Source organism: Sapajus apella, unplaced genomic scaffold (genome assembly GCF_009761245.1).
Source record: "Sapajus apella isolate SASKATOON/1434 unplaced genomic scaffold, GSC_monkey_1.0 scaffold90, whole genome shotgun sequence".
Lineage (NCBI taxonomy): Eukaryota > Metazoa > Chordata > Mammalia > Primates > Cebidae > Sapajus > Sapajus apella.
In genome coordinates, this window is record NW_022437030.1 from 6638571 (window position 1) to 6666524 (window position 27954).

The following is a 27954-nucleotide window of genomic DNA, read 5'->3' on the forward strand; positions in this document are numbered from 1 at the left end:
CAAAAATCAACTCAAGATGGATCAAGGATTTAAATCTAAGACTTGAAACTATAAAAATTCTGGAAGATAACATCAGAAAAATTCTTCTAGACATTGGTTTAGGCAAGGATTTCATGACCAAGAACCCAAAAGCAATTGCAATAAAAACAAAGATAAATACCTGGGACTTAATTAAACTAAAGAGCTTCAGCATGGCAAAAGGAACAGTCAGCAGAATAAACAGACAACCCACAGAGTGGGAGAAAATCTTCACAATCTATACAGCTGACAAAGGACTAATATCCAGAATCTACAATGAATTCAAACAAATTAGCAGGGGAAAAAAAAAAAAAAAAAACATCAAAAAGTGGGCTAAGGACATGAATAGACAATTCTCAAAGTAAGATATACAAATGACCAAAAAACATAAGAAAAAATGCTCAATATCACCAATGATCAGGGAAATGCAAATTGAAACCACAATGCGATACTGCCTTACTCCTGCAGGAACAGCCATAATCAAAAAAATAGTAGATGTTGGCGTGGATGTAGTGAGCAGAGAACACTTCTACCCTGCTGATGGGAGTATAAACTAGTACAACCACTATGGAAAACAGTGTGGAGATTCCCTAAAGAAATGAAAGTAGAACTACCATTTGATCCAGCAATCCCACTACTGGGTACTTACCCAGAGAAAAAGAACTCATTATATGAAAAACATACTTGCTCACACATGTTTATAGCATCACAATTTGCAATTGCAAAAAATGTGGAACCAACCCAAATGCCTATCAGTCAACAAATGGATAAACTGGTGTGTGTGTATATATATATATACATACACACACACACACACACACACACACACACACATATATATATACATATATATATATACACACACACACACACACACACACACACACACGATGGAATACTACTTCGCCAGAAAAAGGAATGGATTAACAGCATTTGCAGCAACCTGGATGGGATTGGAGACTATTATTCTAAGTGAAGTAACTCAGGAATGGAAAACCAAGCATCATATGTTGTCACTTATAAGTGAGAGCTAAGCTATGATGATGCAAAGCCATAGGAATAACAAAATGCACTTTGGGGACTTGCAGGGAAAAGGTAGCTAGAGAGTGAGAGATAAAAGACTACAAACTGGGTTCACTGTGTACTGTTTGGGAGATGGGTGCACCAAAATCTCACAAATGACCACTGAAGAATGTACTCATGTAACCAAATACCACCTGTTCCCAAAACCCTATGGAAATACAAAATTTTTATTAAAAAAGAAATTTGTCTAAGGTTACACAGATGAAAATGGCAGAGCAAAGATTCAAACAAACAAAAAAAAGTTGCCTGTATTTACTATCTCTACTTCTTTATCTTGCATTTTGTCTTTATCCCATTCCAATGGATTTTTCTTCTTCACTGTCTCACTGAAATTGTTCTTAACACGGCCCCTAATGACCTACAGTGTGATCAGTTCTCTAAATTTACTCTCCCTTGCCCTCCATAAGATGCTGTCTTATGTAGGCATCCATGCTAACTATACCAATCTAGTTGTCCTTTTTCTCACTACTCTTTCCTTTTCATTCCCTCTTGTTAGCTCTTATTTCTCTAACAGATCTCCAAATACTGGATTACCAAGAGTTCTGTCCTCAGCTCCCTTACCTTTTTCCTTAGGTTAACTCATGTAGCCTCATCATACCAAATATGATCTATAAACAGGTAAATCTGAAACTTACATACTTCTCACAGACCTCTTTCATGAGTTTTAAGCCATAAGTCTGCTGCCTCCTAACATTTTCACTTAAACAACTAAGTAACATCTTACTTCCCCTGACTTTTCCAAAGCTACTGTCTCCAGTCCTTTCCCTTTCCCTTCCTAGGTACAAGCCTTCTCCATCCTAGTACATTTACAACTCATTGTTCTGTTGTTATTCTTGATTCCCTCTGCCTGTTAGCTTGACAAAATACATGCCAAATCTGAGCACCTTTCTCTGTCTCCTCTGTCAGATACCTAGTCCAAGCCACCATGATCTCACAGTTAGACTTTTGTAGTGGCCTTGTAATTGAGTCTGTTTGCTTCCACTTTTGCCTCTCTAGGCCTGTCCTTCACACAGCAGCCAGAGTGATATTTCTAAAGCAAAAATCAGGTCTTGGCACTCCTTAAAACCCTCCAAATGTTTCTAATTTCTCTTAGAATAAAATTCAAATTCTATATGGCCTACAGGGCCCTCCATAAAACTCTGTACCCTCTTTCTTCACTGTGTCCCTCACCCACCATGCTCCAACCACAGTGGTGGTTGTGGTTTGCCAACATGTCAAGCTCATTCTATGCTGTTCTTCCTGTTCCAAGTATTTTTTTCCCCAGGTCTTCCACAGAACTGCCCCTTCACGTTATTTGGATCTCAACTCAAGTATTTCCTTCTCAGATAGGCCTTCCCTGCCAGCTTAAGTAGCCCATCAGTCATTCACTACTGTTTAACCTTCTTTTATCTCATTTAAAATGCCTACTACTACTTTAAAATTATGTTAATTTATTTGTATGTCTTCTTCCTCCTTTTATTACAATTTAAGCTGCTTGAAGGTAAGTATGCCATCTGCCTTACTGATCACTGTATTCCCAATTCCTGGAATCTGGGATATCTTAAACACTCAGTCAATTTTTGTTGACTAATTGGCTCCTTTCCCTTGGCCTGACTGGTTCTGATCCACTTGTAATTTTCCCAGGGACTGCTCTCTGTGGATTGCACCTCCTTTTTCCTCTGATTAATTTCCCCCTTTTCCTTCTCATTTGAATTTTAACATGTTTGTATCTCCCTCACCTTAACATACACATACACATGTGCATGCAGACACAAATACTTAACGCTTTTGGACCCAGAATATCCTCAAACTACCTTATTGTTACTCTCCTTGATTTCACAGCCAAACTTACTTTAGGAAGTATCTGTAGGGCAGGCACAGAGGCCACTCTTGTAATCCCAACACTTAAGAAGGCCATGGCGAGTGGATCACTTGAGTCCGGGAGTTTGAGACGAGGCTCAGCAACATGCCAAAATCCTGTCCTACAAAAAGTGGAAAAATTAGCTGGGTGTGGTGGTATATGCCTGTAGTCCTAACTACTCCGGAGGCAGAGGTGGAGGTGGGAGGATCACATAAGCCCAGAGAGGTCAAGGCTACAGTGAGCTGTGATCACACCAGCCTGGGTGACAGAATGAGACACTGTCTCGGGAAAAAAAGAAACGTCTGTGTTTGTTGTCTTCTTTTTCTTCCCCCTCATTATGCAAGCTACCACAAAGCAGCTTCTACCTCCTCACTCCAGATGTTCACTGATACTCTTGCTGCCAAATTTGATGGATATACCGTAGTGCTTACCTTATTTTACCTTGTTGACCACTTTCTTCTCTTTAAAATGCTTCTGTGATACCATCCTCCTACGGTTTTTCTTTTAACTTTTCTGCTTGCTGCTTTTCAGACTCCTTTTCTGTCTGTCTCTTAGAGGTCAAAGAATCTTCACATAGGCCTTCTCTTCTTGTCACTTACTCTTTTTGGGTCTTCTCATCTTTGTGGCTTCAGTTTTTGTCTCTGCTTATGTCTTCCAAATCCCTATCTACAGCCCACATCTCTCTTCTGAACTTCAGATCCACATTTCTCCAATGTGCCATGATTAATTACTCTTATCTCTAGGCCTCTGCATTCTGTTAGAACATTCTCTTTCCTCCTTTTTTCCGTCCTCTCCCTCTTCCTGCTCAGCCAACATTGACTCAACCCTTCATGACCTCTCAGATCTGGGTTAGGCACATAACCAGAGTACCCTGCCACGCACTCATCAGACAGTAGTGCATATCCCTCTTTACAAGGGCATGTGCATGACTGTTTGAATTTATTATTGCCATTATTGGCATATGGTGAATGCTGTTTAAATATATTTTGAATGAATGATCTACCCTGGGGAAGTTAAAGAAGGCTTTATGCAGGAGATGGCACAAGTTAGTCTTTAAAAACAGAAATCGACAACACCTACTGTGCATGCAGTGCTTACAATTTGAACCATGAGTTATATACTGACTGTCTTTTCCTCTTTACAAGCGGGAAAACCTTCCACCTCAGATGGTAATCACAATGTTTTGAGCTTAGAGTGCCACCTAATGGTTGGCAAAGGGAGCTATCTGACCCACTTTTTTTCTCCGCTGAGATTCTATCTCCAGTGTTCTTTCCTCTTTCCTTTATATTTCAGGGCTAATGCTTTGTTTAATCCTACTTAGTAACTCATTCAAAAATAAATATCTTTTCACTGTATTTCTCATTTCTTTTTTAACTTTTTCCATATCACAAGAAAATCATGCCTCCTTTTTCTCTATTTTTCTGAACTGAGCTAAAAAATGTCAGTTGTGACCCTTTTGTTTTAAAGAAAAATTAGATATTATAAGGTGTTCATTTAGAATGCTGACAAAATTCCTTTAAGAATCTAGAGAAAGATCTCTCTTCATCAACTTCCTTATATTCCTTGAGTTTAAAATTCTAGTAAAATGTTCGTGAAAAATAAAAAATAAATTTGCCTCTATTTTAATTTTTTTATTATAAAATTTATAAGTATTTCCTTTTCACTGCCAGTGTCTTCTGTCTCACCTATATTTTGATTACATATTGGGTTCTTGTCCTAGTCTAGGAACATTTTGATCATTTGTTCGTTTATTTTTATACGAAAATTTATTTTGAGTTTCCAAAGACAGCCAACTTAGAAACTATCTTTTCACATAGAACCTAATTGTCAATAGGAAATTCCTCATTTCTTATAGGTCTTTGTTAGCTAATTTGTGAAATTATGATGCCAAGACAGATGAAATTCTTTGTATAATTTATGTTGTTTTATTATATATCTGGTTATTTGAAAATTGATAATTTGTGAATACCAAATCGAGACATTCTTAACTACTTAACTTTTTGTAGTAATTTATCCTGTTTAATCTCTATTCATTGCCAAATATGAGAAAATGTGTGTGTGTATATATATAAATATATTTGTGTGTGTGTATATTTAAATTAATGATACTTGCTAATCATTGTCAGACATTAACTGAATTCTGTGCTAAAGAAAGCAGTGACTTAAAGCACTATGGTAAAGAAGTGAACGTTTCAGTCCTATGCATGACATGTTTTTAAACATGTTATATATGTAACTTGCAGAAGCTTTCTGGGAAAATAATAATTTCAAGTGATGAGCCAAGAATAAGAAAATTGTAGTTGCAAAATTGCCAGTGCTATAGTTATTTGTTACTCATGAAAACAGCCAGTCTGGCCAGGTGCGGTGGCTCACACCTGTAATCCCAACACTTTGGGATGCTGAGGCGGGTGGATCACCTGAGGTCAGGAATTCAAGACCAGCTTGGTCAATGTGGTGAAACCCTGTCTCTACTAAATATACAAAAATTAGCCAGGCATGGTGGCGGACGTCTGTCATCTCAGCTACTTGGAAGGCTGAGGCAGGAGAATCGCTTGAACCTAGGAGGGAGAGGTTGCAGTGAGCCGATATCACACCATTGCCCTCCAGCCTGGGTGACAGAGTGAAATTCCATCTTTTAAAAAAAAAAAAAAAAAAAAAAAGCTAATCTACCAGATCATTATGGGTTTTTTATTTTACTTTTTTTTTTTTTTTTTTTTTTTTGAGACAGAGTCTTGCCCTGTCACCCAGTCTGGAGTGCAGTGATGCGATCTTGGCTCACTGCAACCTCCACCTCCTGGGTTCAGGCAATTCTCCTGTCTCCACCTCCTGAGTAGCTGGAATTACAGGCATGTACCACCATGCCTGGCTAATTTTTTGGTAGTCTATTATACTGTGATTTTATGGTATTGTATTATTTATTTACAACATCAAAACAGCATTTGAGTGTTTTTTGAAACAAGGTCTCATTCTCATGGCCCAGGATGGAGTGCAGCAACACAGTCTCGGTTCACTGTCGCCCCAAATTCCCAGGCTCAGGAGATTTTCCCACCTCAGCCTCCCAAGTAACTGGGACTGCAGGCGTGAGCCACCACGCCTAGCTAATTTTTTGTATGTTTAGTGGAAATGGGGTTTTGCCATGTTGTCCAGGCTGGTCTTGAACTCCTGGGTTCAAGTCATCTACCTGCCTCTGCCTCCTAAAGTGTTGAGATTACAGACAAGAGCTGCTGTGCTTGGCCTATACGTGAGTGTTTCAATCAAATTATGAATCAAAAATTTGCTGTATCAGGACATTTTCAATGTGGTTTTTTTAGCAGTAGTTGTCTAGAGGAGGCAGGACTTGTTCTGTAACCTAAAACAATTCATTTTACCCTTTTTGGGGCCTTCGTCTTCTCATGTGCAAAATAAAATAATTAAACCAGATGATTATTGCCAAGTCGTTGGCTGACATAGTCTCTACTTCCAGCAGAACCCTTTGTCTCTAAATAAAAATCAGTGAAAGAATATGATTCTTTAAGAGAATTGTATTGTAAGCATTGTTGAAATATTTCTTCTCTTGAGCTTAACAATATTCATTTATTTTATGGTATCTTTGTTGTTATTGAACAATTTTATAATTTTAATTGGTGGCAATTATGAAGGATTAAAAAAATAATACAATGAAGTCCTAAGCTCTCTCTTAAAAGCCACAATGCTGTAAAAGCTCGGTAAATTTTTGCCTCCTTTTTGACTCATTTATAATAATTCATAATGCCATATTATGATTTTTTTAAAGTGACATTGATGTTTGGGTACCAGAACCAGACCACTCAGAAGTTCCTGCTGAGTGGTGGGATTTTGATGCTGATAAGTCACTCCTTATTGGAGTTTTTAAACACGGTAAGTAAGAAGTAACGTAGGTGGGATCCCCTTCTCTGTGTAAGACAATTCTGTCAGTTCTCAGTTCATTGATTTCCACTTACAGCTTTATTCCAGTAACACCTATATTATATATGCAAAATTAAAAGCATACACTACCAAACTATGTCTGTCAGTCACCACATTTCCTCATGGGAGGGTGGCATGTTTAACTTACCCTTCCTGGATGTAAATGTAAGACAACTTCCTCTCTTAGGAAGCATTCTTATGTGAGATATGTTTGTGTGTGTGTATGATCAGTTTATCCTATTTTTCATATTAACTGATAATGTAATTGAAATTTTAATTTAGTAGATATGTATTACCAGAACATTTAATGTTTGTGATAATTTCCAGGAAATATACATAACCTATATCATTTTAATATGTTGTTCCTTTAGTCCAGAAATATCCACTGTAAATATGAGGAATGCTTATATTTATATACCTTCATTATTTTTATCTTTTTTACTTTTGTAATTGGTGATGTTGTCAGGATATGAAAAATATAACACTATTCGAGCAGACCCAGCATTATGCTTCTTGGAAAGAGTGGGAAAACCTGATGACAAAGCAGTTGCTGCCGAACAGAGAGCGAATGATTATATGGATGGGTATGTGTGTTCCAGAGTCATAAATTTTCTATATATCACTCTTCTATTCAACATTAGCATATTTTATGTGAGTGATATTTATCTTTAAATGATACAGCCATAAGGGAATTGGAGTTTACAATCTGAAAGAGCTAAATATACACTAATTAGTTAGCACTTATGCAACAGAATGTGATCAAGGAAGAAGTTGGACCTACCCCACACCCATTCTTTTGATGGGTTTTTCTTTTTTTTTCATTTTTAACAGGTGTATCATGGCCACAGAGTTCATAAACTCTAGGGGCGTAGAGAGGAGAAAAAGGCAAGACTGTTACAGTTGATGAGAGACATGATGATGTTTATTACAGTCATTCCTCGATATCCATGGGGGATTTTGGTATCCAGGACACCCTGCAGATACCAAAATCCAAGGATGCTGTAGTCCTGTATATAAAACTGCATAGGATTTGCATTTAACCTATACACCTTCTCTTGTGTGCTTTAAACTATTTTTAGATTACTTATAATCCCTAGTACAATACATATGTTATATGCTATGTAAATAGTTGTTATATTGCATTGTTGAGGGAATAATGACGAAGTCTGTACGTGTTCAGTACAGATGCCATATTTTTTTTTTTTGAGACAGAGTCTCGCTGTGTCACCAGGCGCCAGGCTGGAGTGCAGTGGCGCGATCTCGGCTCACTGCAGCCTCTGCCTCAGCCTCCTGAGTAGCTGGGACTACAGGTGCACGCCACCACGCCCAGCTAATTTTTGTATTTTTTAGTAGAAACGGGGTTTCACCATGGTCTCGATCTCTTGACCTTGTGATCCACCCGCCTCAGCCTCCCAAAGCAGATGCCTTTTTTTTCTTTAGGCAGGGTTTTGCTCTTTGTCATCCAGGCTAGAATGCAGTGGCACAATCACATCCTGCTGAAGCCTTGACCTCCTGAGCTCTAATGATCTTCCCACTTAGTCTCCTGAGTATCTGGGAACACAGGCACATGCCCCCATGCTCAGCTAACTTTATTCTATTTTATTTTTTTGTAGAGATGAGGTCTCCCTATGTTGCCTATGCTGGTCTTAAACTCCTGGGCTCAAATGATCTCCCACCTTAGCCTTGGCCTCCCAAAGTGCTGAGATTATAGGTGTGAGCATCATGACCAGCTTTATTGACATATTTTCAACCTGCAATTGGTTGAATTCGTAGATATGAAACCCACACATACGAAAGGCCAACTGTACCTGTTTTAGCCCTTATGTAATCTATCTTTTCTTACCCAAAGAGAAAAGTAAGACACATGTTGAGGTTAATAGTAACACATTTAAAAGCAAAGTTGCAGCCAGGCGCCCTCACTCATGCCTGTAATCCCAGTGCTTTGGGAGGCCGAGGCAGGTAGATCACTTGAGGTCAGGAGTCTGAGACCAGCCTGGCCAATATGGTGAAACCCCATCTCTACTAAAGATATAAAATTGGCCAGTTGTGGTGGCACTCACCTGTTGTCCCAGCTACTCGGGAGGCTGAGGCATGAGAATCACTTGAACCCAGGAGGCAGAGGTTGCAGTGAGCTGAGATTGTGCCACTGCATTCCAGTCTGGGTGACAAGAGTAAAACTCCATCTCAAAAAAAAAATAAAAATAAAGAGAACTTGTGAGTAAGGGTACATTAGAACTAGCTTTCTCCCTGTTTGCTATATAACAGCCTTCCTGCTATGTCTTGGGCTCTTCTGGCTGGAGAATAGACTTTGGTCTGACCTTTAAAACAAACTAAAACCCTCCAACAAGACTTTGTCCTAGCAAGTGAAATCTTAATCCATGATAGTAACTATAGCATTTGTTTGTATTTTAACAGGGATGTGGAAGATCCAGAATACAAACCTGCACCAGCCATCTTTAAAGATGATATAGAGGTATGCATTGGATCATATTTTTAAATTCTCAATTTTAGGTATTCTTTGGTTTCTTTGAATACTTTTTATTTTGGTTTGCTTTTTTATTTTGCATCACTTTTTGTTTTCATTATACGTAATTCTTCTGTTCCTCAGATTAGCTAAGTAAGTGATCAACTTGGGTTGACAAACATCCCAAATAATCACTCAGAATTCACTTGATCTCCACTTCTAGACAAGATGGGGGCTGGCTTGGACATGTGGATGGAATGGGGCTTTCCCACCTGCTCTACTTCTTAGAGCTAAGAAACTATGTCCACGGGCAAAATCCCAAAGCAGAGTGAGAACTAGATACTAAGGATATACTGCAAGAAGTAGATACCTACATTAAGAGGTTTGAGAGAGAAGGTAGAACATCAAGGAATTCTACGTTGCCAAAGCATAGTTCCCAGTGCTCTGTTTGTAGAATGTCAAAAGGAAGAAGAGTTGGATGAAAGTACGGAAAATAATCTGTAGAGTGTGAAAAAGGATGTTAAAAAAGATGAAGAATGTCTAATAGTTGTGAGACTGTGGTAAAGGCTAAATGATGCTAAAACTGTCAGGTAGGATTTGTTGGACTTTGTAGCTTAAGGGGCTTGATGCCTTGTTAAGGGCATGAGACAAGGCTTGCTCCAGTGTGTGGGCAATGAAAACCAAAATCCTGTATAAGGTCAGGAGTCTTAAAGGCCAGTACTTACTGACAAACAGCACAGAGAAATAACAAGGAAATTTATCCCATCATGGGCTTTAGGTAAGAAAATTATTGTTTCCTTTGAGAATTTCTAACCATAGACCCACCTTCTCTTGACTTCATGGTTTGTCTTTTACTTCTGTGTGGTCCAAGAGCCCTCAGTGTAATACTAAAAAGGATCAGTCCTTGACTGGTAATGTATCTAGGGTGCCTGGTAAAAACAAAAAGCACCTGAAAGAAACAGTTCAACCCAGACGATGCATGAGTCCTGAAGATGAAACCCTCCATAAAATGAAGTAAAAATTCAAAATTTAGAAATATATGAGAAACCATTTTCCATGAGTGAACATTAGCATGCAATAAAGAACAAGATTAGACCCCTGAGAACTTCTGATACATGTATCGAAATTTAAAAATTCCTGTTGAATTTTTTAAAGTAAATTTTTAAATGATTAAAGACATTAAAGAACCAGGAACAAAAGACAAGATATGATTTTAAAATACTAGGACAATGTGCAAAAAGATGATATTTAACTTTAAAAGTAGGAAAAGGCTGAGTGCAGTGGGGCTCACACCTGTAATTCCAGCACTTTGGGAGGGTGAGGTGGGAGGATCGCTTGAGCCCAGGAGTTCAGGATCAACCTGAACAATATAATGAGACCCCATCTCTAAAAAAAAGAGAAAGAAAAACATGGAAAATACATTTATTGATATGTAAAACTCAAAAAACAGGTTAAACATTCTCCTGGGGCCGGGCGCAGTGGCTCACGCCTGTAATCCCAACACTTTGGGAGGCCGAGGCGGGTGGATCACGAGGTCAAGAGATCGAGACCATCCTGGTCAACACGGTGAAACCCCATCTCTACTGAAAATACAAAAAATTAGCTGGGCATGGTGGCGCGTGCCTGTAATCCCAGCTGCTCGGGAGGCTGAGGCAGGAGAAATGTCTGAACCCAGGAGGTGGAGGTTGCGGTGAGCCGAGATCGCGCCATTGCACTCCAGCCTGGGTAACAAGAGCGAAACTCCGTCTCAAAAAAAAAAAAAAAAAAAAAACATTCTCCTGGAAAAGCAGATTAGATACAGTTCATGAAGGAAGAAATGATTTAGAAAACAGATGTGAGGAACTTTCAGTATAGCATAATGGGTAGGTTTGGACCAATCAGGAGAGATAACCCAAATAGTAATTTGAACAGGGAAAGTAAATGTAAAGAATTATTAATTATAATATAGTAATAAATTAGTAAAAAGTAAAGAGAACACTAAAGAATGTAGGAACAGCATATAAAAGCAGCATCTACCACTCCAGGGGCTCAGATAAAGTACCCAAGGAAGAGTCCCATCCCTACCAGGCCAAGATTCAGAGTTTGGTAGGAGGATATAACCATGTCTCACTGGATGGCAGAAAACTTGCCAAAAAGCTACCCTTTGAAACTGGCTTTAAATCTGCCTGTGAGGTTGCCGAGGAAGATTTTCCTGGCGAAGTATCTCACTGGAAACACTCCACTCATAAAACTGCCCAAGAGGGGAGGTTGCTGGGAAAAGCTGCTGACCAAAGGTGCTAAAGAAACTGCCCAAATTGACTGGGTGCAGTGGCTCACTCCTGTAATCCCAGCACTTTGGGAAGCCAAGGTGGCCAAGGTGGGTAGATTTTTTTTTTTTTTTTTTTTTTTTTTTTTGAGACGGAGTTTCGCTCTTGTTGCCCAGGCTGGAGTGCAATGGCGCGATCTCGGCTCACCGCAACCTCCGCCTCCTGGGTTCAGGCAATTCTCCTACCTCAGCCTCCTGAGTAGCTGGGATTACAGGCACGTGCCACCATGCCCAGCTAATTTTTTGTATTTTTAGTAGAGACGGGGTTTCACCATGTTGACCGGGATGGTCTCGATCTCTTGACCTCGTGATCCACACACCTCGGCCTCCCAAAGTGCTGGGATTACAGGCTTGAGCCACCGCGCCCGGCCGGTGGGTTGATCATTTGAGGTCAGGAGTTTGAGACCAGCCTGGCCAACATGGTGAAACCCTGTCTCTACTAAAAATACAAAAATTAGCCAGGTGTGGTGGCAGGCACCAGTAATCCTAGCTACTCGGGTGGCTGAGGCAGGAGAATCACTTGAACCCAAGAGGCAGAGATTGCAGTGAGCCGAGATTGCCCCACTGCACTCCTGAGCGACAGAGGGAGACCCATCTCAAAGAAAATAGAAACTGCTCAAACTGGGAGCTGGGCACTAGGGAAATGGCCTTGCTCTGGGAACTAAGCAGTGGAGGTGCTCACCAGAACTAAGAAGTAAAACCCTTTCCTCCTACAATGTCTCTCCAGTTTGCTCTACTAACAAAGCTTTATGTCATGCTGACTGACAGGAAAAGCTATTTAAAGAGCTATTTAACTGTTTTCTTAGAGGAGGCAAAAAGTATGAGAGGAGCTGGATGCAGTGGCTCACACCTGTCATCTAGCACTTTGGAAGGCCAAGTAACAAAGATTGCACACCTGTCATCTAGTACTTTGGAAGGCCAAGTAACAAAGTTTGCTTGAGCCCAGGAGTTCAAGGCCAGCCTGAGCAACATAGTGAGACTGCATCTCTACAAAAAAATTTTTAAAAGTTAGCCTGATGGCATGTGCCTGTAGTCGCAGCTACTCAGGAGGCTGAGGCAGGAAGATCACTTGAGCCCAAAAGGTTGAGGCTGCAGTGAGCTGTGTTCACACCACTGTACTCCCGCCTGGACAACAGAGTGGGACCCTGTCTCAAATTAAAAAAAAAAGAAAGAAAAAGAAAAATATGAAAGGCAATAAATTTGGAGCAAAGAGACTGAAATCAATAACCAACATAGTGGAATATGTATCTTAAACATTTAGAAACCAGGAGGATAGCATGATAACATCTGGCATGTATCCAATAGATATTCTAGAAGGAGAGATTAGAGAGAAAAGAAAGAAGCACTATGAAGAGATAGCAGCTGATTATTTTTCAGATATTATGAATACATGAATCCTCAGTTTCAAGAAATAAAATAAATCTTGGCAGGATAAATAAAACCAAGCCAACTCCAAGAAATATCATGGTGAAATTGACAATACACCAAACAAAGAAGATATTAGAAGCAACCAGAGAAAAAGAGTTACCTACAAAGGAATTATGATTCTAACTTCAGGCTTTTCTAAAACAACAATTGAAACTAGTAGTTCTTGATGTAAAAGTGCTAAAGTTATGAATATAAGGTATTGGAATACCTAATTAAAGATGTTCTCTTCACAAAAACTGGATCTACAGCATAAGCAAACTGCTTCAGGCTGAAAAGGAAAAGATTTGTAGGTTGCCTGATAGCCAGATATGAAAACAAGTAAGTTATCTAAGAGTTGGTATAAGAAAGGGGAAAAAACACAGTTGGTTAGCAATAAAACCTAGGGCATACTCATAGTTAGAGGAAGGTTGGAGGAAAAGAAACTAGCTTGACAGTAATCATAAAAAAGAAAATACTTTTAGTAAATAATGACTGGTCTAATTATCAAAAGCAGTAGAGAAGTGTGAAAGGATGAGAATTAAGAATAAGCAGTTAAAAGTTTTATTCTTGCTAAATTATTTAAAATTTCATTGGAAGAAAAGCACTCTATTATAAAGAAGTTTGATTCTCTTTTCTTTTTTTATATATCTCTTGACCCAATTACCCTGTGACAACTTTCTATTTTCTTTTAAAAGGATGATGTTTCCTCACCAGGAGATCTTGTTATAGCAGATGGAGGTAAATTGCACTTACTTCCGTACTTAGTATTATTATAAATTCACATGCAAATCCTATTATGAGATCAATAAAGGATTATACTTTTATAATGTTTCAAATATATAAAAATTAACTGCAGTTGTAATCTTTATAGGACATACTAGTTGACTGGAAATTTAACAGTACTTTTAGTTGTTACAAATCTTTAGGCAGTGACTCACTGAGCTTTTATAGAATATATGTTTTGATGATGTTATGACTTGATTATTAAACTTGTGAGATATCATCATTAAAGTGTTGATCCAATAATATATTCAACTTCTTTGTCATTCTGTGCATACATTAGGAGCCATTCTTTATCACCTAGTTTCTACAAAGCTCTTTTGTGCCAGGTCTTGCTTCTACTTCCTTCTGATATCAAGATAGAAACACACTGTCACAGGGGATACACTCACTCCCACCAGCATCCAAGAGGAACAATGCCTCACCCTGCCATAGTTCAACTAGGAATGAAAAAGTAGTTTTTGCTTAGTATGAATGATTACAGATTGATTATGGTATAGATGATTATAGTATTACACCTTGGAAATAGAGCATTAGATACTACACTTAGTAGATGTATAAAACTTAAAAGTCACATCATTGTCATCTTAAATTTTAAAAGTGTTTTTTCCCAATGACTTTTAAAATATTTTAATTCTAATTAAACTGAGATAAACTTACTACAGGAGGCTTCAATTAGAAGATGTTACAATATTCAACATCTCATGGATTCAGTTTGACTTTTAATTTATTTAAGTTAAAGCCTTAAGTATTTGCCAGCCAGTATGATCTATACCTAGACAGGCAAGAGTTATACTTGCTGTGCAAGTCTTTATTCCACTGTATTCTACCTACTTTGAACTGCTCTTAAAGTGTGTTGTAATGTTTTCTATAGCTATTGTTAAAAGAAAGCTTTTATGATGAGAAATTTGATTGCTTTTTCCCCCACATAATCAGATTGAATTAAAAAATTTTAAAGTTGCTACTTTTGTGAGTTTCATACAGTATTTGTTTAGTTATTATTACTATTGACATTTTTATTTAACTATAGATGGTCAACTGATGGAGGGTGATAAAGTATATTGGCCTACTCAGTCAGCTTTAACCACACGTTTGAGGCGTCTCATCACTGCATACCAGCGTACTAATAAAAACAGACAAATTCAACAGATACAACCAACTTTCTTGGTGTCTACCAGTGTAATGCAGCCTATTTATGAGGAAGCCACTCTTAATCCTAAAATGGCAGCCAAGATAGAAAGACAGCAAAGGTAAGACAATAACACTAAATTTTTAATATGTTGTATGTGAATATAGCTTTTCATTCTAAAGCCTGTCTGCCTTGTGTACGATTATCACGCTTTGTGGAGAACATACATAGAATGTTAATCAAAGCAGACCACTTTGTGCACATACACACATATACTCACACATTTATATATATATAAGTATGGTAAAACTGATAAAAGTTATTGTGTCTTATAGTTACTAACCATACTTTAATCATTTTTTGTCATGTTTAGGAACACTGAGGTATTTAAAAAATAATAATAATAACTGGGCACAGTGGCTAATGCCTATAATCCCAGCACTTTGGGAGGCCAAGGTGGGAAGATTACTTGAGCTCAGGAATTTAAGACCAGCCCCAGCAACAAAGCGAGACTCCCATCTCTACAAAAAATGCAAAAGTTAGCCAGGTGTGATGGTGTATGCCTGTGGTCCCAGCCACTTAAGAGACTAAAGTGGGAGCATCTTTTGAGCCCAGAAGGTGCGTGCTGCAGTGAAACGTGATTGTGCCACTGCATTGCAGCCTAAGTGACAGAGCAAGACTGTCTCAAAAAACAGAAACACAAAAGTGAAGTTGTAGAGCAAACTCATGAATTGAATCCTTGGCCGGGCACCATGGCTCACACCCGTAATCCCAGCACTTTGGGAGGCTGAAGCGAGTGAATTACTTGAGGCCAGGAGATCAAGACCAGCCTGGCTAACATGGCAAAACCCGTCTCTACAAAAAATATAAAATTTACTCGGTGTAGTCGTGCACACTTTTAATCCCAGCTACTTGGAAGGCTGAGGCATGAGAATCGCTTGAACCCAGAGTTTGCAGTGAGCCAATACCATACCACTGAACTCCAACCTAAGTGACAGTGAGACCATCTCAAAAAAAAAAAAAGGAATTATCAATAGAACAAAAGTTTATGTTCATTAAATTCCATTCTACTGTATTTTACATTTTACATGCAGACTTTTATGAAACATAAAAATGTATGGAAAGCATACATTGCTTTATTCAGAAGACAAACACTTGGAACTACTGAAGTGAAAGGAAACAAATCGCAAGCAACCTTGTTAAAAAGACAGGCAAACTTCTCTCATTTCACAAGCTTTAACTTCTTAAAAGGAATAGAGTACATGGGAAAGAATAGCTATATTTGGCATAACCTGACCTCCTTGTTACCTGGGTCCTTGGATGTTCTCTGGAAGATATATGGTTCTTTTGTTGTTTCATTTTCAGCACATTGATCATACTTAAAATTTAGTCTGATAGTTAAGATTTTAGCTATCTTAGTCATAATTTTCAAATACTACTGCCTCTGTAAATGCACTGTTTTTTGTTATTTATTGTTGCATAACAAACTACCCCAAAACACAATGCTTTAAAACAGCATGAATTTTTTATTTCTCCTGATTCTCTGAGTTGACCCAGGTACTTCTTATCCTTTGTATGCTATTGGCTATGTTTCTGAGATACCTAGAAGAGCCACAGTAGCCTCACTTATATGGCTGACAGTTGGTGCTAGCTGCCAGCCGGTAGCTCAGATCCCAGGAGGGATCATTCCGAGTAGAAAGGCAGAAGAAGCTGCAGATTTCTTATGACCCAGTCTCAGTAGTAACAAAATGTCATTTTTGCCCCCCTCTGTTGGTCACAAAAAGCCACAGGGCATGTCAAGATTTAGGGGAAAGGGAAATACCACTTAATGAGAAGAGTGACAAGGCATTTGTGACCATCTTTTTCCCTCCATCTGTTGATTCTGGATTAATCTTCCTAAAATATTACTTTTATCATGACATTCAAGGGCTCCTTATTTAGTATAGATAAAAAGTGTTAGGTTCTTAAGCCTAAGTTTGAAGGTCTCTTCATTTTAGGTTTTAGCATGCATTTCTAATTTTATCCGCTTCTTTTCCCTCAGCCAGAGTGCCCTTATTCTTGACTTCATACCCTAGCATATATTGTCTCTGTCACCTGGAACACCCTTGCTACCAGTTTATTTCACACATAGCCCACCTTTCAGAACTCAGCATATGGCCCATTTCCTCTATTAATTTTTTTTTTTTCTTGAGATGGAGCCTCCCGCTATCACCCAGGCTGGAGTGCAGTGTTGTGAGCTTGGCTCACTGCAACCTCTACCTCCAGGGTTCAAGCAATTCTGCCTCAGCCTCGTCAATGGCTAGGACTACAGGTGTGCATTCACCATGCCTTGCTAATTTTTGTATATTTAGTAGAGACAGGGTTTCACCATGTTGGCCAGGCTTGTCTTGAACTTCTGACCTCAAGTAGTCTGTCTGCCTTGCCTTCCAAACTGCTGGGATTGCAGACATGAGCCACTGCACCTGGCCTCTTCTATTAATTTTTTTTAACCAGTCTAGCTCACAGTATTCTCTCTATTATCTGTACTCACATAGCAACTCATCTAAGTAAACTACTCATTTGTCACAATAAGATATTGTAATGACATTCATCTTTTCCTTTCTATGTCTTTCTAAATTGTATATTTTTTGAGGGTGGGCACTCTGTCATATTTTTGTGTCCTGGGTAGCCTTTCAATTAATCGTTTTTCCCATTTGTATTCTTATCACCCAGATTTAATGACTTGACTGGTTCCCAATTTACACAACAATCCTGTGAGTTAAGCAAGGAAAAGGTTCTACACATGCACTGAGGTTTGCAAATCTGTGGTGCATTATGGTAATATTACAATCTCAAAGTATCAGGAGCTTTCAACTGAGTTTACTTTTACCCAGGCATTTAGAGCATTTCATAATCTGGCCCAAACCCTATCTGGCTTTGTCCCCAATATAAGCCATATCCTTGTCTATCTGGAATCCTCATCCTTCCCCTACAATATGGAGCTCTTCCTTTTTGCTTACTCTGTGCTTTCTTCCTAGCTTTCCTGAACCTTAGCTTTATCCAATCTGAAATGCTACTTACTCTGTGATACATTTCTTGATTGTCAAGTCTGAACTGATCCTTCTGCCTTCTGTGCCCTCCTAAAACTTTTGGTTTATTTAACTCACACAAATATAAGATGTTACCTGATACTATAAATGTGTTTGAAAATATTTTATCTTTTTCCTGAAGAGCAGAATCATCTTACATGATTTTGTATCCTGTGCTTATTTTCTCACATAGTAAAAGTACAAAACACCATTATTGTCTGAAGGAATAGTGTATATTTTTAAAAGTATGTTTGGGGACACACATCATCAGAACCTCCTGAAGCTGTGTCACAGGCACATGTCTGTTAACTATTAAAAGTAAATTTAAAAAAAAAAAAAAGTGTGGTTGGATAGATGAGTTAACTAGCATTTAAAAATGTTTTCTAAGGCATTAAATACAAGTTTAAAAAACTTGTATTTAATTCTATAATGTTGGGTACTTAAAATGTTTTAAGTTTGTATTATAGTTATTATATTTAGTAATATTAATTTTAGTGACTGTGTTTTTTTCTTTAATCTGACTCAAAATAGATGGACAAGAAGAGAAGAAGCTGACTTTTATAGGGTTGTATCTACATTTGGAGTCGTTTTTGACCCTGACAGAGGCCAATTTGATTGGACAAAATTTAGAGCTATGGCTAGGCTACATAAGAAAACTGATGATAGTTTGGAGAAATATTTGTACGCATTCATGTCCATGTGTCGGAGGGTTTGTCGTCTTCCTTCCAAAGAAGGTATGTATAAAATTTCTGTTTTTCCTTGTTTCGGTCAAAGAAGCAAAAATCACTAAAACTCAGAAATCTCCAGTTTTGTCTCTTTCGTGTGAAATTTCAATACTATCTAATTCAACTTGTCAGTAATTTTTTAGAATTGTAAATAAACTATGCTTAAAGATCCCCTATTCTTTAATCCTTCTATTAAAATAAGATCTAAAGAGAATAAAGGTATACACTGAGTTTTAAGAAAATAACTAGAGTTTAGTGATAGATGTATGAGTAGGAGGTGGTGGAAGATAAAGGATTGCTTTTGTTAAACAGAACTAACCTATATTTTCAGTCCACCTTGTAAGAATTGTGCTAAAGGGATTATTTACCTGAATAATTTTGCAAGGAATGAAGCCCCAACTCATAAGACATTTTGAAGAATTTTCTAGAAAAGATCTCCCAGGGCCATCTTCACAAAAGACAACTAAACAGAGTTGTTGATGCAACTTAACTAAGGCATTGTTCTGGGATGCATTTCATTGTCTTCAAAGCCCAGAGACATACCTCATCCTATCAGCAGTTCCTCTCAATAATGCTATGTCATGAGCAGTTGTCTCCATTCTTTTTTGTATATGATTTCTGACTGCTAAACCCAATGGCCTGCTATTCTTGTTTTATAGTAAAAAGATTTCCTTACTTGTTTTAATTTTATTTCCTAACAGATTTTTTGTTAGTTCACTGTAAATAGAGTAGCCAATCACTTGATTACCAGGTAATTCAGAGTAGGTTTCCATCTGTTTTCAGGTCTACTGGAAAACCATAAATGAGTCTAAAATGACAGATAAAGCAAAATATTGTGTCATTTATAGTTGCTAAGAGGCCCTCATTTTTTAAATTTTCATTCCCATCAATAATATAGTGATATGAATATATTCATCACTTTTGATTCTAGTTTTCAAAGAGAAAGGACTAATTACTAAATAATCAGTTAAAATGTGGGTTTCCTCAGAAATGTGAGTAAGGAAATTTGAGGCAGGGGCATGAGGTGGTGGTGGCCAGGCTCAGGCCAGGACTCCGCTGCTTCCAGTGGAACCATGGGGAAGGCCGTGGGCAACTCGAAGCAAGCACTGCCCTGTATGACCAAGTCATGGACAGTCCACATGGAGTGCATCAGCACAGAGGCAACACTGCAAAAAAAAAAAGACTTAAAGCTGAGTGTTAGAAAGATACCCACCAGGCTGGGCACAATGGCCCATGCCTGTAATCCCAGCACTTTGGGCGGCCAAGGTGGGAGAATCACTTGAACCCAGGGGTTAAGACTAGCCTGGGCAACATAGGGATATCTCATCTCTTAAAAAAAAAAAAAAAATAGCTGCGTGTTGTGGTGCATGGCTGTGGTCCCAGCTATTTGAGAGAGTAAGGCAGGAGGATCACTTGGGCCCAGGAAGTCGAGGCTGCAGTGACCCATGATCATGTCACTGTACTTCATCTTGAGCAACAGTGCAAGACCCTGTCCCTAAAATAAATAAACAGAAAGCTACTCACCAAACATAATACTGTGTTTGGTGATTATACATGGATTGAGTTTGATGAACTTTTTCTGACCAGGAATATGCTCGTCTGTATTGTTGACACAGAATTAAAGGTTAAAGACTCGTAGCTCATTGATTTGAGTGCATGTACTATTGCACTTCACATCTTCCAGCAGAGTGAAGATGGCCCTAGCAGTGAAAAGTTGGAGGAAGAGACAGAAGATAAAATTGTGGCAAATCACTGGGTTCTGCCTGCAGCCAAATTCCATGGGCTTTGGAACAGCCTAGTGTCTGATGTGGAAGTCAAATCACACCTTGATTATGTGATTACAACCTTATCATTTTCAGACAAGAATGTCAACAGCAGCCTCAGCACCTGGAACCAGGTGGTGCTGCTACATGGTCCTCCAAGAACTGGAAAAATATTCCTATGTAAAGCATTAGCCCAGAAATTGACAATTAAACTTTCAAGCTGCTATTGGTATGGCCAGTTAATTGAAATAAATAGCCATAGGCTCTTTTCTAAGTGGTTTTCTGAAAGGGAAAAGCTGGTAACTAAGACATTCCAGAAGATTCAGGATTTGATTGATTATAAAGATGCTCTGGTGGCATTTTAACTGATTGATGAGATGGAAAGTCTCACAGCCACCCATAATGAAAGCCATCAGGTGCCATTGGCATGGTCAATGTTGTCTTGACCCAAATTAATCAGATTAAAAGGCATTTTTAATGTAGTGATTCTGACTACTTGCAACATCATTGTGAAGATTGACATGGGCTTTATGGACAGGTCTGATATTAAGCAGTATATCAGTCTGCCCTCTGCAGCAGCCATCTTCAAAATTTACCTTTCTTTGGAAGAACTGGTCAAGTGCCAAGTCATACCCTCCTCAGCAGTATTAATCCTTCAAAAGCTGGAGATGATTGGCTTCACTGAAAACAATGTGTCAAAATTGAGCTTCCTTTTGAGTGACATTTCAAAGAAGATTGAGGGCCTCCATGGCCAGTTCCTAAGAAAACTCCTTTTTCTGGCTCATACACTGTACATCCAGGCTACACGAGGCCTTCTCTCTGGCCGTGGACAAGCAGTTTGAAGAGAGAAAGAAGCTTTCAGCTTACATTTGATCCTGGGCTTCACATTCCATAGCTTTCTAGTGGAGAGCACACAACTAGTAAGTAACATCACTTTGCCTCACAACACCCCCCACTCTGGAAATCCCCTCTGTAAAAATTTGCTTAGATCTGTCTACAAGCCAGAAAGCTATAACACCAACCTTTGTTACAAGTATTATATTTACATTAGTTTAAAATTTTATAAATTTATATTATATTAGTTTAAAATTCATATTAGAAGACAAATAGCTTGTCATTTTCACTGTTTTTAAAAGATAATTCAAATTGTCGGTCTCTTTGTTAAGAATTGTCTAATTGTGTTTATTTCCATCCTGCTTCCAATTGATGGACACAAAATGCTACACAAGTTTGGTTTTTTTAAAAAAGGAAGATTAACATAGGTATTATAGAAGCAGGAGAACTGTATCCCACTAAATAAGCATGTAATCATAGCATTCAAAAATGTACATATCACTCTAGCTAGAAAGTGGCAGTGGCTTTATGATGTCAGCTTGTTTAATGCAAAAATGGCTTAGAGACTTTTTAATGGATAAGAAAAACCTATTTCTATGTTAATAGAAATTGAGAGAAAATTCTAGGTAAGTGTTCTTTCATAATAATCAAACATAGTCCCATTTGTAGGAAGAGTACAGACCCATGTTCAAAAGATATATGCTGGATGTCCTTCATAAACCAGTGCAGCACACATGCATTGCTTGGATATTTCTTCCCATTTTTTTGTTTGTTCAATAATATTATTCACATCTCAGGCCAGGCACAGTGGCTCATGCCTATGATCCCAACATTTTGGGAGGCCAAGGCAGGTGGGGCAACATGGTGAAACCCTGTCTATACAAAAAATGCAGAAATCAGCCAGGCATGGTGGCAGGCACCTGTAATCCCAGCTACCTGAGAGGCTAAGGCCCAAGAATCACTCGAGCCCAGGAGGCAGAGGTTGCAGTGAGCCGAGATCACTGCTGTTGCACTCCAACATGGGCACAGAGCAAGACTCCATCTCAAAAAAAGAAAAAGAAACAAAACATGATTCACATCTCAAATGATGATTCACATTAATAAAATGTAAAATAAATGGGTCAATAATCGGTGTATTTTAAAGAATATTATGTTTTTGCTTTTATTTCAAGTTAAAATAAATTTCAATTGCTTCTCTTAGTTTTTTGGCTAAGATCAAGTATAAAATAAATTGTATATTAGTACTTTGTTTAAAAAAATGTGAGTGAGGTTGAGGTTCTACGTAACTCAGACCATTTCTCAAATTTCCTCAGTTACAGTGCCCTTAATATCAGTAATTTTTTTCACAGCACTCAAGGCCAAAAGAATTACCTAACCATTCTGTCTAATGAATAATTAGGTCTAACAACTCAATAAGTATTTATGTCCTCACAATCTAGTCATTGTTTAAAGACATAATAACATACTGAAAGAAAATATTTCTATTTCTTTCTTAAGTAGCCACAATTACTAATCAGATGTGTGCACTGGTTGGACACTGTATAACTTTTCAAATCTTAGAAGTAGACTGTGTACTTCCCACTTTGTTTCCTGCTCCATATTGATTTTTGCATGGTCCTTGATTTTAAACTACTTTTAAAATTACAGAAGATTGCAAACAATGTACAAGGAGTTTTCCATCTATCTTCTCACCCTTCCTTCTCTTAATGTTAACATTTTACCAGAGTAATTATAATTATCAAAACAAGAAATTAACATTACTATAATACTATTAACTAAATAATCTATTTTGATTTTACCAGTTTTTTAACTAATGTCCTTTTTTGTCCTAAGATCCTACAATGTATTTGGTTTTTCCTTCTCCTTAGCTTTCTGCAGCCTGCAACAGGTTCTCCCTGCTTTTATGACTTTGAAACCTGTTGATCAGTTATATAGCCATGTATCCCTCAATTTGAGTTTGTCTTGTGTTTTTACATGACTAGATTGAGGTCATGAATTTTTGGCAAGAGTGCCACAGAAATGATGTGTTCTCAGGATGTAATATCAAGGGGTTGGTGATGGCAGTATGTCTTATTACTGATGATGTTGACTTTAATTGTGTGGTTAAGGTAGTTTATGCTGCATTTGGCCAGTGTGAAATTACTATAATTAACAAATATCTTAAGCTTCACAAATCTTATTTCTTCTCAGACTTTCACCCATTGATTTTTAGTATCTGCCAATAGTAAATCTTGTCTACAGCAGTTTTTTCTGTGGAATTCTGCACACGAGAGAGATGAAGAAGAAGGTTTTCCTCTCTCTCATCTGTTTAATCAGTTATTTATTCATATCAGTATGGATTCATGGATACTTATTCTATAGGTTACAATCCAATATTGTCTTTATTTGTTGCTCAGATTATTCCATATTTGGCATTAGGTGCTGCTTATGTTAGTCCCTGCATTATTTCAGCAAGCCCATACCTGTTGGGCACTTCCCAAGTGTCAGTAACCCACTTTTGCAAAGGCATAACCTTATCAAAGCGGATGTAGCATGAGCTTATGTTGAAACTGACCTATCTCAAGCTAGTAATTTGTACAGTTTGAAAGATGTGCCTGTGTTTCCCTAGAAACTTGAGAAAGCCCTTGTTGCTTTTGTGAGTTGACTGCAATGCCCTGTTACCTTTTGCAGTTTGAGATATGCCAGCTTACGTTTGTTTATGGAGTATCACTCAACACAAGCTTGTCCAACCCGTGGCCCAGGATGGCTGTGAATGCAGCCCAACACAAATTTGTAAACTTTCTTAAAAATATTATGAGGTTTTTTTCCCATTTTTTTTAAGCTCATCAGCTATTGTTAGTGTTGTATTTTATGTGTGGCCCAGTACAATTATTCTTACATTACAGCCCAGGGAAGCCAAAAGAACCCTGAACAGTTCTAATTTATAAGTAAGTTTGAGCAATTATTTGTATCTTTAAGACAAATTTATTAAATGCATAGCTCATGGGGAATTTCTCAAAATTCCCAGTTATAATGATATACTTCCAAAATCATCTTATGTTTTACATTAACATCCAGTGTTTTATGTTACATAACTTTTAGTACTTACTTGTAAAACTTAAATTTCTCCTCACTGAAAAGAAATTCTGGAAACTATACAGTGATATTGCATGGAGGCACGTTTTAGAAATAGTATTGTTATAAGTGTAGAAAAATTTGTTTATAATCAATTATTTATAAAGGGTTTTTGAGATTAATATTCTTGTCCTTGTTTCAATATGTAGAATTGGTGGATCCAAATATTTTTATCCAGCCCATCACAGAAGAACGTGCTTCTAGGACTTTGTATCGCATTGAACTTCTAAGGAAAGTACGGGAACAGGCCCTTCGACATCCACAGTTGTTTGAACGCTTGAAGCTTTGCCATCCAAATCCAGACTTACCAGTCTGGTGGGAATGTGGCCCTCATGACAGGGATTTGCTTATTGGTGCTGCCAAACACGGGGTGAGCCGAACAGACTATCACATTCTTCGTGATCCTGAACTCTCATTTATGGCAGCTCAGAGGAACTACAGTCAAAGTAAGATGGCTCATTCAAAGACTTCCACCCCACTTTTACAGCAATATCAAGTAGCACTTTCTGCTTCTCCTCTTACCTCTTTACCTAGGCTCCTAGATGCTAAAGGTATTATTATAGAGGAGATGAAAGTTAAAAGTGAAAATCTTAAAGAGGAGCCTCAGTCTTCTGAAGAAGAATCTATGTCTTCTGTGGAAACCAGGACCCTAATAAAATCTGAGCCTGTAAGTCCAAAGAATGGTGTTTTACCACAGGCTACTGGAGACCAGAAATCTGGTGGAAAAAGTGACACAGACAGACGCATGGTTGCAGCCAGAACGGAACCCCTAACTCCAAACCCAGCTTCTAAGAAACAGAGAGGCCACAAAAGAGGATCAGAATCTAGTTCTGATTCTGACTCAGATTCTGAGAGATCATCCTGTTCTTCCAGATCATCTTCTTCCTCATCATCCTCCTCCTCTTGTTCCCACTCTCGATCAGGCTCTAGTTCTTCTTCTTCTTCATCTTGTTCTTCAGCATCTTCTTCATCCTCCTCCTCCTCTTCCTCATCCTCTTCCTCTTCATCTTCATCAGAAGAAAGCGACAGTGATGAAGAGGAAACCCAAAAACGAGGTATTATGCATAAAATAATTTTACATTTTTAAGATAACTTTTCAAGTGAAAATGAAAAGAACTCGATTCAGGTAATTTAAGAATGTTTAAAATTGTTTGCTTAAGGTTTTTTTTTTTCTTTTGAGCAGGGTCTCACACTGTCGCCCACGCTGGAGTACAGTGGCATGATCTCAGCTCACTGCAACCTCCGCCTCCTGGGTTCAAGCAATTCTACTGCCTAAGCCTCCCAAGTAGCTGGGATTACAGGCACCCACCACAATGCCCAGCTAATTTTTGTATTTTTGTAGAGATGTGGTTTCACCATGTTGTCCAGGCTGGTCTTGAACTCCTTACCTCAGGTGATCTGCCCACCTTGGCCTCCCCAAGTGCTGAGATTACAGGTGTGAGCCACCGTGCCCAGCCTGTTTACTTAAGTTTTATATATACAGATTTTCTTAGGAGAGCACTGTTGAGAAGAAAACTAGAATTACTGATACAAATCCCCTATTCAGTATTCAAGGCATTACAAAGTAGATTAATCAGGCAGTTGAATTGGAAATTTTACACAATAGTTTTATTTCATTGTGATTGTCTTAAATTGAATATTATATTTTTCCCAGGAACAAGTTGATTAGTGAACAAATAAAAGATAATATTATATAGCAGTCACCAGGAGTCTTAAACAGACCAATAAGAGTATCATAGGCCATTTGTCAGCCACGGCAAATGCTTATCAGTAGAACAGTGTTTGGTGATTCCCTTATGCAGAAGCCCTTGCAGCAGTTCAACAGTTCAGGTGCAAGAAAATGAAGCCAGTTAACATGAGCAGGAGCTAGGATCTCTTGTAACAACTCCACAGGCTTAACTTTCAGAATTGCCGCAAGGAACATGTTCAGTTCTAAGAGTAACAAGAGTCACCTCATCAAGGGAATTATGGTACCCTCATCAGGTATTTCTAGTTCTGCCAGTCCAGATGATTCTACCAATCAGGATTCATTTTTTAAATAATGGGTAATGAATTGGCCGTGGTGCATACCTGTAATCCCAGCCACTTGCGAGGCAGAGGCAGTATTGCTTGAGCCCAGGAGTTCTGTCCAGGCTGTGCGACACAGTAAGACCCTGTCTCTTGATAATAATGATAGGTACTTCGTTATATTCTAGGTGATTTTTTCCCTTTTTTATCATTTGTTTTTACTTCTAACATTTTCTTTCTCAGATGTTTCTGAATAATTATATAAGATCTTTCTTTATAAAACTATGTTATGCAGTCTTTTTAAAAAATTATTATAATTGTTCTTAGCAGAAAGTACCACTCACATGAAAGCCTATGATGAAGAAAGCGTCGCATCACTGAGCACTACCCAGGATGAGACTCAGGATAGTTTTCAGATGAACAATGGGACACCAGAGTCTGCTTATATCTTACAAGGTGGATATATGCTGGCGGCCTCATATTGGCCAAAGGTAAAGAAATAATTTCTTATTGGGATAAGTCATGTTTTAGTATTTTCCTATATTGTTTCAATGATAGATAATCTTACTATGCGGAAAATAGGTCAGCATAAAATGTAGGATGACATTTTGGTGTTAGCTTCAAAAGTGTAAATTACTACTGTCAGGCAAATAGTTCTGCTTTAATGTGTATGCTTCTCAACATAACTTTAGAATGTTTAGAGTAAAAGATAATCCTTACTTTCAAGTTTACCTTAAAGCGCATCTTTATGACATAGGTGCTTTTGATTAAATCTCCTTGAAGAAATTTACTGTAGCCAGTTGTAACCTAGAAAGAAAAGTTTATTTAGATACATGTCCATTTGTTGGAGGAAGAATATAAGTAGAAGATTAGATTATTACAATTTTTCTCCCTTTTTTTTTTTAGTCTGTCACCCAAGCTAGAGTATAGTATCACAATCTTGGCTCACTGCAACCTCTACCTCCTAGGTTCATGCACGTCTCCTGCCTCAGCCTCTCAAGTAACTGGAATTACAGGCACCCACCACCATGCCCAGCTAATTTTTGTATTTTTAATAGAGACAGGATTTCACCATGTCAGCCAGGCTGGTCTCGAACCCCTGACCTCAAGTGATCCACCCACCCTGGCCTCCCAAACTGCTGGGATTACGGGTGTAAGCCACCTCACCCGACCAGTTTTTCTTCTATTATGTGACTAGACTAGTGCAGCAATATTTACCTTTGAGAATAAGGTTGGGAAGTGGAAGAATGGAGGGTTTTCTCATATTCTAATACACCTAAGCTGTTTGAACTTTTTATTAGGAATCTGTATTACTCTTTAATTATAAAAACAAAAGAATATAAAACTATCTTTATGGTACAATTTTTTGTCTGTTTGTTTTTGAGACATGGTGTCACTCTATCACCCAGGCTAGAGTACCAGTGGCACAATCATAGCTCACTGCAGCCTCAACCTCCTAAATTCAAGCCATCCTCCCACCTCAGTCAGCCGAA

General features: G+C 38.2%; 1 protein-coding gene and 1 pseudogene across 11 annotated transcripts in view; both read left to right on the forward strand.

Annotated features, from left to right (window-relative positions):
* The window catches only part of CHD9 (chromodomain helicase DNA binding protein 9), a 265800-nt gene that overhangs the window by 215704 nt on the left and 22142 nt on the right, over nucleotides 1–27954 (forward strand). For 8 of the 10 annotated variants that reach the window (XR_004261956.1, XM_032255720.1, XM_032255723.1 and 5 more), the window contains 8 exons: nucleotides 6714–6817; nucleotides 7332–7449; nucleotides 9281–9338; nucleotides 13737–13779; nucleotides 14852–15071; nucleotides 18550–18752; nucleotides 24604–25509; nucleotides 26789–26952. Coding sequence is in view for 9 of the 10 variants with exons in the window: in XM_032255720.1 (XP_032111611.1) it covers nucleotides 6714–6817; nucleotides 7332–7449; nucleotides 9281–9338; nucleotides 13737–13779; nucleotides 14852–15071; nucleotides 18550–18752; nucleotides 24604–25509; nucleotides 26789–26952 (1816 nt within the window). In the remaining variant the exon portion in view is untranslated. The remainder of the gene's footprint in view (nucleotides 1–6713; nucleotides 6818–7331; nucleotides 7450–9280; nucleotides 9339–13736; nucleotides 13780–14851; nucleotides 15072–18549; nucleotides 18753–24603; nucleotides 25510–26788; nucleotides 26953–27954) is intronic. The other 2 variants (XM_032255722.1, XM_032255725.1) reach the window with 1 other exon arrangement.
* Nucleotides 18759–22164, forward strand: LOC116534935 (annotated as a pseudogene). Its single transcript, XR_004261957.1, has 2 exons — nucleotides 18759–19941; nucleotides 20253–22164. The product of XR_004261957.1 is annotated as a pachytene checkpoint protein 2 homolog (transcript).